At 34.3% G+C, this 12048-nt stretch overlaps 1 protein-coding gene across 12 annotated transcripts in view; it reads right to left on the bottom strand.

Annotated features, from left to right (window-relative positions):
• LOC128868237 (putative fatty acyl-CoA reductase CG5065) overlaps window positions 1-12048 on the bottom strand; it is a 177579-nt gene that overhangs the window by 22807 nt on the left and 142724 nt on the right. For all 12 annotated transcript variants that reach the window (XM_054110085.1, XM_054110086.1, XM_054110083.1 and 9 more), the window contains one exon: window positions 24-1839. In XM_054110085.1, coding sequence (XP_053966060.1) covers window positions 24-257 — 234 coding nt within the window. In that variant the 5' untranslated portion in view covers window positions 258-1839. The remainder of the gene's footprint in view (window positions 1-23; window positions 1840-12048) is intronic.

The raw sequence follows: 12048 nt of genomic DNA on the forward strand, positions 1-12048 counted from the left end.
TTTGTTTGTCTAAAGTAACTCACCTTTCCCATGAAGCCGGTACCGCCTGTTATGAATACACTACGACCCGCATAGAATTGTGGAATGGACATATAACTAGATAATATATCATCACCGTTAAAGTGATCGGATTTGACGTTGCTTGCAGGCAAACTGCTGCCACCACTGCCACCGGCACTGCCATTTGTAAGACCCAGTAGGTGTGCAGCGGCCTCGGCATGCCCGTTGAACAGCAACATTTCGTTGGAACCCTCCATTATACTTGACTTTGACTCGTTTAGTATATAGAGTATATATGTATATGTAGAGTATAAGTAGTTAGTTAGTAGTGGTTGGATACGGGGATTTGGGTTTATATCAAATTATTGTTTTCTATGTTGTTTTTGTTTTTGTTTGTAATAGTTAGGTTAGAACTAGATTTTCGTAGTTTACAATGGAATGATTTTGGATTTTCTGCTAATTCACTATATTTGTTTAATTGTAAATTTCTAATAATTTCCGTCGCTTTCCGCTTTGTAGATAATTGCAATTGTATTTGTTGTGATGGTTGCTTGTGGGTTTCGATGAGTTCTCTTTCAAGTTGAAGGTGGTTTGCGCGTTTTGTAGCTTGGGTTAGACGTGGATAGTAAGTATGTATGTAACGTGGCGACTTTAATCGCAATTGAAATTGAAATATTTAGTTAAATTTTTGTCTCTTGTTTATATTAGTAAACAATTAAATTTGAATACTTCTTTTTATATAGTTTAGAATGCTTGATGGCTCGCCTAGTTGCTGTATGAACTACTTTTTCTAGTTTATAAATAATTTTGTCTTAGTTTGTTTTTTTCTTGTCTAAATTAGGAAGCAGTAATATTTTCGAATGTGCGCGATTTATACTCTTCTTTTTTATTTAAATCTTTTTTTTTTTTTAATTTAAATTTAAATTTGGATTTGGATTTATTTTTCTCAGTTGCTTGGTTAATGCTTTAATTGTTTGCTCAATTATTTAATTGCTTTGTTCAGCACGCTTGCGAAAAATTTGGTTTAAATAACTAAATTATTGCTCAGCTGCTAATTGTAAATATTCTCCTTTACATATATTTTTATTTTAATTTAAGGATTTTCGCTTTTGCTGGAGGGGAGTTTGTCAACTGCTTTGCATTCTACAAAAAAATCGCTTCTTCCCACGATAATCGTTGTTGCTTTCTTATTATTTCTTCGCTTTTCTTTTTCAATAGTCTGGTCTTGACAAATTCTTTAGATTTTCGTTTATTTACTTCTCCTTCGGCGACGTTGGAAGCGTACGGAAGATACCTGTGCCAGTGTTGCCAAATTAATAGCGGTTTTTATTTGCTCAGCAATTAGTGGTGCTCCCTGATTTTGTTCTCTAGCTTTGCAATTTTGTGGCGTGTTTTAGTTGTAGAGATATTAGCGTTTAGTCGTGTATAGTGGAGACAAGCGTAGAACGGCTAGAATTGGTTATAGTATATATGTATGTATGTACGTTTGTAAGAGGCTTACAGAAATATGTCTAATTATTAATTTTCTTTTTCTTTTGTTTTGCTGTAATAATTGTAGTTTCCTCTTTGCTATCATCCGTTTATGTATTTCCTTTCATGCATAATTATCAACCGCGCTTTTTTCTTTCGTAAAATTGTTTTCGCGTTTTAATTTAGCTTTAATATTTACTTGTATAAATAAATGTAGATTTCTTTTGTGTCGTTTGTGTCTTTATCAACTGCTTAAGTATGTTCTTTCTACGTTTGAGCGTTTATCCATGTTGTCTGAATTTCAAAAATTCAATCTTTTCGTTCCAAATGTGTGGAGGAGCATGGTGTGTACAAAATGGGCGTAATTAACTGTAAAGAAAGAGAAAGAAAGAACAACTGCATTAGAATAAGCTTTCTTATTAGACGAACCGCCTTAAAATATAATTTAAAAAATCTATAACTAAAAATCTAAAATTCTATAACCATTTTCAGTAATAACTTCAGCGGGTCTTAACTTTAAAACTTTGTAAAAAATTAACAAACGTTGTAAGAATCTATGGCCCATCATCCCTCACACTCACGCAGAATAGGTTCAAAAAACTGCACACGATTTCCTCCAGCAGTGGTTACCTCGAAGCTTGCCCTCGCGTACGTAAAACGAATTACGACTTCAATGAACCATTGACATTCATTCATGCCAAGTCTGCAACTCTCAATCCAGCACTTTTTCTGTGCCGAAAGATGCTCTTCTCTCTCGCTAAATGATTCACGATGGTATTTGAAATTTTTGAAATTGAAATTTGAAAAGTCGTGCCAAGAAGCAGCGAGAGATTTGGTAACTCCTAAAAAACTCAGGATAAAAAGCCCATTATATTTGAAGCCCTAGAGAGTGAAAGGGTAGATAGCGTTAAGGAGGAAAGGAGAGAGGTAACAGCCGCAAAAATATAGCATAGAATAGAGAAATAGAGGTAGTTAGACCTATGAGAATTTCCCAGATTCTTAGGTAAATCTGAAAATTCCTCCGTTTTGAGAGAACGAACTTTTATCATGACATCGGAAATCAAAATTCGCAGACTTGCTCTAGCAAATGCAGGACACTCACAGAAAAAATGCTCAGTGCTATCCGCCTCCTCTAAGGTAGACAGGCAAATCGTTTCCTCAATAATTCCAATGACGGTCGTATGTTGGCCCCATAGATTGTGTCTTGTAATAATACCAACCATCAACCGAACGTCGTTTCTTCCAAGTTTTAGAAAAAAGTTCAAGGGTTTTCTATTCGGGCTTGTCACAATACACTTTGCAGTGCTGCAGCGTTCTAGACCGGACCATCGCTCTTTATATAAATTGCATACATAATCGCTGATCCATTCCTTGATGGTTCCTGCAGAACTGATTCCGATTATTGGCTCTGCTCCCTGTGGGCAAACCGATGGTATACTTTTAACTTTTAACTGATGGATTTTTTCTGTAATTGAACAATTTTAGATATCGACGCATAAGCAGCTTCTGACTATCTTGGCCCAGCGCTAAAATAAAAATGATTCGTACGTCGTGCTGTCGAGTTTCTCCTTTCAGTCACAAAGGTACATTTATTGCTTTAGCAGTTCTTCTTATGGGCAAAGTAAATTGCATATTACTCAAGGCAGTCAGTCCCTCCACTGTTACCAAACGATTCGCTAGAAACTCTGCATAGAACTCACTATGGCAACTCAGTTGGTTCATAACAGTTCTGCAGTTGTCCAAAAATTCGAATAGTGATGTGGCTTTGTAAGCATCCATTACTTTGAAAACAGATTAAACAGAAAGATCATTTACCTAAGCACCTTTTGCCCTTCTATTAGTACCTATCTAGTTCTATGAAGCCTCTAAATGGTAATTGGTGTGTATTGAATGTGCTTGGACAGCACAACTTTGTATGGAAACGGAGTAGTTTTTAAGGTTGTACGACCTTTTGTCTAACGACCGACTTGTCGGGATGTAAATTCAAAACATGGCTTAGCGAATCTCTGTAGTATTTTCGAAGCGGAGATAGTCGCTAGCGGAAGTCACATGGTTGATAAGCTGGCTAGGCATCGCCACACTTGAGTTGGCTTAGTAGTGCAAAGAGATATAGGGAGAATAACCTGAGCTCGGTGAGTGCCGAACCAAAATATTGGCATGATAAGTTGCGAAATCTTTGCGCCGATCTGAGACCGTAGAGGAAGCTTCTGGGATATGTTGTTGTCATGGAAGTCTTTACCGAACACTGTCTAACAGAAATCAAACTTCGAGTAACTAAGATAAAGGGTTTTCCAATAATAGGTGTTATTTTGAATAGCCCGCTATTTCGGTAGATGTCCCTTTTGAAGCAGTCATTTTTTGATATTTCACAAGTATTTAGAAAAACTACGCCATTAATAAAAATGGAAATTATTAAAATTCACAATAAAAATGGTGAAAATTTGGCAGAGAGGTTCGTAAAACTCGAACATTTTTGGGCCATCGTGAAGCACATTGTCGGACCGCATTACAGAAATAGGTGAAAAATTCGAGCTGTTGGGACAAGTTAGTGATGTGAAGAATAAAACCCGTGCACGTCGCTCAAGAACAGCCGAAACAATTGCTGTTGTAGCCGAAAGTGTTGAAGAAAACCCAGGTTTGTCCATTGCTCTTCGTTCTTTGGTATTAGGCATTCCACAAACGTCATTACACAGAATTTTTTTTTTCCATAAAGATTTGGGTCTTAAGGCCTACAAAGTCCAGTTAACACAAGAACTCAACCCGGCCGATCATCAACAATGTGATGTTTTTGCTGATTGGGTCGTTGAAATGCATAAAAATTATACGGAATTCCAATCATTTTGAGTGATGGGCGAAAATGGGCCCTCGGTGGCTTCGTCAACAAGCAAATTTGTCGGATCTGGGGCTCAGAAAATCCAAGAGTTATTGTTGAAAAGCCTCTCTATCCTCAATGTGTGACTGTTTGGTGCGGTTTATGGTCCGGCGGAGTCATTGGATCTTACTTTTTCGAAAATGAAGCTGGAGCAACAGTTACGGTGAATGAATTGCGCTATCGAGAGATGATTAACGATTTTTTATGGCCGGAATTGGATGGTATTGATCTAGACAACGTTTATTTTCAACAAGATCGCGCTACGTGCCACACAAGCAACGAAACCATTGATCTTTTTTCAAAGTAACACCTCCTATTGGAAAACCCTTTATTATGATGTGGTATCTTCGCAACATTTAGTAGTGCTTTCGCGCGTTTAAAAACTGCACATCTTGACGTACACTTTCTACGCACGCTTGAGAAGCTATCTAATTTTCCCCCAACCCTTTTTTCCTTCATAACCAATGGCGTCACAATGAATGGTGCCTTTACTCAACAACCCGATTTTGCCCACTCGAGGCGTTCAAATAAAGTGTGTTTTCCTGCGCTTTACTCGAAATATTTGCTATTTCATATTTTGTGTATAATAACCATTTGAAGGCTATTATTAGTGGTCGCCAGCATTTAAATGAGTGCAGCCGAGGGCATTTCGTCCTAATTTGGACGCAGTCACATGAAAAAGTTCAAATGAATTTAATGCTTTGCTTCATTGATGTGCGCTTCACAGAATATTTCCGTCAGTTTATTTGGCGTGCCGACTACGAAATTGTAACAAATCCTCATATGGACTTGCGGAACAAAAAATTGTCAAACTAACTTCGGTTTTTAGCTAATAAAAATTCCACGCTGAACGTCGTGTGCTCTTTCCTGCCAAATTTAGCAATTGAAATGCAATTCCATATAAAAGTCCATATACACGCACATACACGTGTACTATATGTTTGTATGTATTTGATTTGACTTTGAGCAAGGATTGACAGTCTTGTAGTTAGTGCAGGCAATTGTATGAGTGTCTAGTCTCGCTTTCCCCGAAGTGCGTAAGTTATTTTGCGTCATCCAAATGCCTTCAACCGCCTTTCACACCATTCTTCGGCTGGTTATAAGGCAGTGAATAAGAGCGTGCATAGTTGATGTTGAGTTTGGGTCGAATTGTTATTGATGTGTGACAAAAATACAAACGGAAGCCTAAATGCACGCGCAATTGGCACGAATATATGACAAAGTGTCAAAAAGTGCTATTTTTAGTTCTTATTACAATCGAGACTAAGTTGAGGTTTCAATAAGAAATAACAAATGTCATGGATGAATCAGAAAGGGTGAAGTGAAAAAGTGCGAAGATAAAAATGTAGTATATAATTTGTATGGATAGAAAAAGGTAAGAGAAAATTTAGTACATCATTCTTTCTTTAGCTGCATTGAGCCTTTTTTATATTTAGGTGTAAAGTTTTAGTTTTTAATTTACCCTTAAACGCTTACAGAGAAATCGCAACCCAATCAAATTTTATCAATACACGTTTCATGATTTTGGAAGTTTTATGCTTAAAATAAATCCGACCTTCAAGTTGGGCGATTGCCTTCAGTTGCAAAAAAGTATTAGTTTAGTTAGTCTGTAAGAGGAATATCTTGCAACAGATTTGTACAGAATAACAGATGCCTCGGGGCGGATAAAGTGAAAAAATGTAATTTCTTAATCACAACTCCAATTTGGGAAAGGATTGACGATTGGTTTGGCAGATCAATTTGATTAAGCCTTTTTGAACTAAGGGGTCAGATACCTGTAAAATTTGGAAAACAAATTTTTGTTTTTTATAAAATGTTAATATAATCCTTTAAGAATATGTAAACAAATTTTTAGAACGTAAATTTAGGTATTTCTTATATTATCGATCGTCAACCGTGACAACTCTATTCTTTGCGTTCGAGCGCTGGGAGAGGGTGAATTTTCATGCATTCAAACTTTAGACGCGTTTTTCTCAAAACTATATTATATTTTTCGAATTGGCGTACACGATAACTCGAAAGGTTATTGACCGATCTGCCAGAAATTTTGCACACATAATTTGTATGACATTGCTTCCTATGTGCTTCAGGTTTTCGAAAAAATAATTTTTTCGAAGCAAAAATAGTAGGAAAATTTGCCCCAAACTTCATTTTTATTTTTTAACATTTTATTTCGCTAATTTTTTCCCCTATTTTTTTTTTAATTCATATAGAAATTATGACATTAATAAACAAAAAAAATTTTGTTTTTTGTATTCCGGTCACTGACGCCGATGCTACAATGCCCGCCGATTGAGAAGCCCCGCTGCGACCCTCCTGGAAGAATTGACTGTACATCCGCCATTTTAAATTATTAAAAAAAATTTATATTATTTTAATGTATAAATAAACTGCATGCCAGTTTTGAAAAAAATATTTATTTTAAATAATTTTAATGAAAATCAGGGAAACTATGGCCGTTTACAGGTATCTGCCCCCTTAAATTGTAGATATTATATCCTAGTTGAGCGATTCTATATGAAGTGATCCAAGGATTTAGGACAATGTCGGAAAATTTTCTGAAAATTAATTTATTTTGTAGACTTGAGTCAGAAACACAATGAAAAAGTTTTGCAAAGAATTTTAAAATTTTGAGATTTATTCGCGTATAGATTATTTTTATTTTATTATTCGGGTATAGATTCTTTTTAAGGGGTTACATGGGTTTCGTGGGTTAAAAAAATCGAATTTTTTTTTGGCTTATTAAGTTTTACAATATCTCAAGAATATTATTCGAAATTTCCAAGTCGATCCGAATAATAGTTTCGGAGATACAGCCTTTGGAAGGTGTGCGCTCCGAGCCACTTTTATTGTTACTCAAAACTTTAAACGCGTTTTTCTCGGAATCGTGTTTTCAAAGTCGGTTGTCAAATGTTCTCGAAAACTTGATGAAATTTTACACAGGTGTTCGAGATAATATTTACTCGTGCTTGAACGAAGGATTTTTTTGTTTTGAATTGCTACTATTTAAAAAAACAAAAAATGTCAAGCAACTTTGACCGAAATTTTCCAATTTCTAAACTTCTAACTAAAAAACTTATTTTTGTTTTTTTAATTTTTGATGATCCTGTCAGGAATTATGCTGACACCGCGGACGCACCGAGGGGTCACCAGAAATGACGTCACAATGGAGGAGTTTAATTTTTTTTTTTGAAAATTTCAGAAATTATTCTACAGAAAAAAGTTTGAATTAAATAAATAATTTTTTACATAGAAAATAAAATTGAAAATAGGCCTTTTTTACCCGACGAAACACATGTAACCCCTTAAGTGAAAGAACTTCATTTATTTCTGATATTTTAAAATGTTTTTATTAAATTATGCGCTTGAACAATATTTCTTTTCGAAAAAAATTCTTTTTTGTTCAACATTTTTGGGACGTTTTGTTGTTGTAATTTTTAGAAAAATACCAACCCAGATTTTTTTCATTAATAGTTGACTATGCTCAAGAATCTTTGAAGGTTTTATAGTGGGACCCGGTCAGGTAATCGAAGTATTTTGGACGTTGCCGTAAATGTTTCTGAAATTTGATTTATTTATGGACTTGAACGCAATTAGAAGTAAACTGAAACAATTTTGCAAACATTTATAATTTTGAGATTTATTCGATGTTGAATATTTTAGTATAGAGTTTTTTAAAGTGAAATACCTCACAGAAATAAGTATATGTGCAATCAGAGATCAGTATTGATTTGACACGCATAGAGAGCAAGTTATCAAAAAGTGTTATTTGTATTGATATCATAAAGAAAAATGTAAATAAAATAGATTACTTCTTTTGAATAAAGAATAATTGAATTATTGATGGGTTAATCGGTAGAATGCCACGTGGACGACATTTATCCGATGAAAAGCGTGGGCTGATTAAAGGGCTAAGCGAAAGTGGCAAACGTATTCATGAAATGGCTGCTAGAGTAAATCGGCATAGGAATACCCTCAGCAACTTTCTTAAAAATCCAGAAACATATGGTCAACTCAAACGAAGCGGCAGGCCAACTAACATCGACAGCAGATGCAAACGAGAAATTCGCCGCCTGGCTGATCAAAAAGAAATGTCTTGCAAGGAAATGAAACACCATTTATGTCTTAAGGTCACCGATAGACGAATACATCAAATTTTGGTCGAGGACACTTAAATATTGTTTGCGGGAGCCGGTACCAAGACTATTAGCAGGCCACATTAAGGCTCGTTTGGCATTTGCCGGAAAATATAAGTTTTGGACTAACGAATTCCGAAACGTTGCATTTTCGGACGAAACAAAGTTCAATTTAAATGGTCCAGATGGTTGCCAGAAATATTGCCGGGTCCTTAGTCAACCACGGCAAACGCGCCATAGGTGGAACCACGGTGGCGGGTCTTTGATGATTTGGGCCGCTTTCGGTCATGATGGAAAGTCTCCAATTTGTTTTATTCCGAGAAGAACCAACGCAGAGTTCTATGTTGAAATATTAGAGGATGCTCTCATTGAATTTTCGGGAAACATATACGGAGACGACTGGGTGCTCCAGCAAGACAACGCCCCAATCTATGCGGCTCGTTTAACTAAGGCCTTCCTATCGTCAAGAAAAAATTCCGTTCTTGATTGGCCAGCACTAAGTCCCGATTTAGACCCAATTGAGGACCTCTGGGGAATATTGTCGGAACGTATTTATAAAAATGGTCGGCAGTTTGAGACAATCAAACACCTTAAAGGTGCTTTAGTGGAAGAGTGGGATAAGATAGGCGATTCCACTCTTCAAAACCAGACAGACTCTATGCCTAAACGTATAAATGATGTCCTTTCTCAAAATGGAAGACATATTAATTATTGGAAAATCGAAAGTTACAGAAACATTCTAAAAAAGTGTTAAGAAAGGCCGATGCACATACACTTGTTTCATATGAAGTTATTTTAATTTCTTTTTTAATTTAATAAGTTTAGTCAAGTTGAACTTTTGTTGTATAATTTTTTGTTCCTATTTTTCCTAAATATATATTTAAATTATTGGTTGAACCTTTCTCCTGCTTCTTTATAGTTTTTCATGTGAAAATACCCTTGCACATATACTTATTTCTTTGAGGTATCTTCAGTTCTTTTTAACATTTTTTTATCCTAATTTTTCCCTAATAAAACGTACTTTTTAAAAATATTTGTTTTGGAAAAAAAAAATGTTATTTTTTTTTAAGTTTTGAGAAAATTTTTGCTTTTGTAATTTTTGAAAAACCCCTGACTCAGATTTTTTTCTTACTTTTTTCATTAGCAGCTAAGACTACGCTCAAAAATCACTGAAGGTTTCATAGCTTTTGTAAAGTGAAATATATGTAATATCTTCAGTTCTTAACATTTTTAAAATTTTTCTTGAAATATATATTTGAATATACCTTTTGAGAATCTTTGTTTTGGAAAACAACATTTTATTTTTTGTTCAAAATTTTTGAAAATTTCGTTTTTTTGTTGGAGAGTCAGAGCACCCGCAAAACTCGAGAGCTGAGACTTTGCTAAACTTATGTCAAATACTTTTTATAAATTTTAAGGGGGTAGTATGGTTAATTCGGTATAAAACAAGCATATTTTTCGAAATTTTTTTTGTCGACACAGTTGATTTATTCAAAATTTTAAAATTACTTCATTATAAAGTCATATTTAAAGAATATTGTGTGAAATTTTCATTGATTTTTATGAAGAAATGAGTTGGTGGCAGCGAATCTTCGCGGGCGTCTCATAAAAATTTTTATGGGGTGTCCCTCAGAACTGATTACTGGATTCAAAAAACCAAATTGATTTCATCAGCTAATAAAGTTTCGCAGGTAACAACGTCGAATTTTTTTTTTTTTTTTTTTTTTTTTAATTTTTTGTCTTTGAAGTCAAAACACCGATTTTTCATAAAAAAAACTTGAAAACTTTGTTGTTTTAAAATATGACAAAATTTAAAAAAAAAAAAAACTCGACGTCATTACCTCGTGAATAAAGTAAAGAAACAAAAAAACCAAATTTGAAAAGAATCGGTGCAGTAGATATGAATCTACAGTGGACACCGACCGTAAAAAAGGCAAGTGTGAGAAAAACGCGTTTAAAGATTTTCGGCAGCGTGAAATCCGGTTGGAGAGGTAGATACTTAATCCTTTGTGTCTTTGTCAATTTTACTCTAATGCACTTCAAACTTTCACACAATAATCTTAAGATGTTATAGAATAATTTAAAAAAAAAAAACAAAAAAAATGAAAAAAAAAAAATACCATACTACCCCCTTAATGCCTATATAAGCAGGACAATACACAAGAATATTTACAAGAATATTTTGATGAACACATATCATGAGGAGCCCAGTCAGACTGAACTATATTTTGTGTGGAAGGCGAAGAATTTCAAGTTGATTGTTTATAAAATTGTCGATAAAAAGTCCAATTGCAAAATAATGAATTCTTTTTATATGGAAAAAATGCGCAACAACATCAGGGGCAAAAATTATCAAAAATCAACGTGAACTTTGAGCTACTTCAAACTTGCACTTCATTAGACTAAAACTTCATGGACTATAAAACTGCGCACCAAAATTTTGATTCTGAATTAAATTCTACTCAAAAAGTTTGGAGTTTTAATTAACTTGTATCGATTTTTTATGGATCTTGTGTAAAGTTGAAACTTTGATTTATAAATATTTGTTATAGAATGAGTTATGTTTTTGCAAACAATTTATGATAATTCAGAATACAATGAAAAGTAGTTAAAACTAGTCAAAATATAGCAATTCTATCATTTTTTTCTGTAAGTGTAGAGCCGAGTTTGTAGAGTGGGGCCAAACAAATAAAAAATTAAAAAGCTTGTGATGAAGGCCCCTAATTTGAGAACTTAATATGTATTCAATGAGATAAAATTTAATAGTCTGAGGACGCATTTGAGGTCAACATGATTTTAAGTTATCTTTTTATAATTTTATATATTTTTTTTAGCTCCAACATGGAACTTTTCAAAGGACGGAATGTGTAACGTTTTGTTTGTTTCTTAGTTGTTCATTTTCTCATACATTCAATTCTTAAAGAACCTTAGAGCTGCAGTGGACTAAATTTTCCCAAAAAACGTACTTAAGTACTTTTACTCACTCTTTGATATTATAAAAAAAAAAAATAAATAATTGGCGCGTACACTTCTGTTAGGTGTTTGGCCGAGCTGCTCCTCCTATTTTTGGTGTGCAATTTGATGTTGTTCCACAAATGGAGGGACCTACAGTTTCAAGCCGACTCCGAACGGCTGATATTTTTTTTTATGAGGAGCTTTTCCATGGCAGAAATACACTCGGAGGTTTGCCATTGCCTGCCGAGGGGCGACCGCTATTAGAAAAATGTTTTTATTAATTTTGCTTTCACCGAGATTCGAACCAACGACCTCTCTGTGAATTCCGAATGGTAATCACGCACCAACCCATTCGGCTACGGCGAATACCTATGATATTAAAGAGGATATACCGAGGATATAAAATTGAACTATTTTACTTTTTGTCAGAACAAATATATGAAAATAAAATGGAAAATAAAATACATAAAAAAATATTATAATATTCGTCGCGTATACTTTATTGCAGAGGACTAAAACTATATTATGTTTTTTACAAATTTTTTTCCCATAAGCGGAGGGAAATTGAAAAGTGAAAAAAAGAATATTTTTAGTAACTAGACTTAATATCCATAT

The sequence above is a fragment of the Anastrepha ludens genome, chromosome 6 (genome assembly GCF_028408465.1).
Source record: "Anastrepha ludens isolate Willacy chromosome 6, idAnaLude1.1, whole genome shotgun sequence".
Classification (NCBI taxonomy): Eukaryota; Metazoa; Arthropoda; class Insecta; order Diptera; family Tephritidae; genus Anastrepha; species Anastrepha ludens.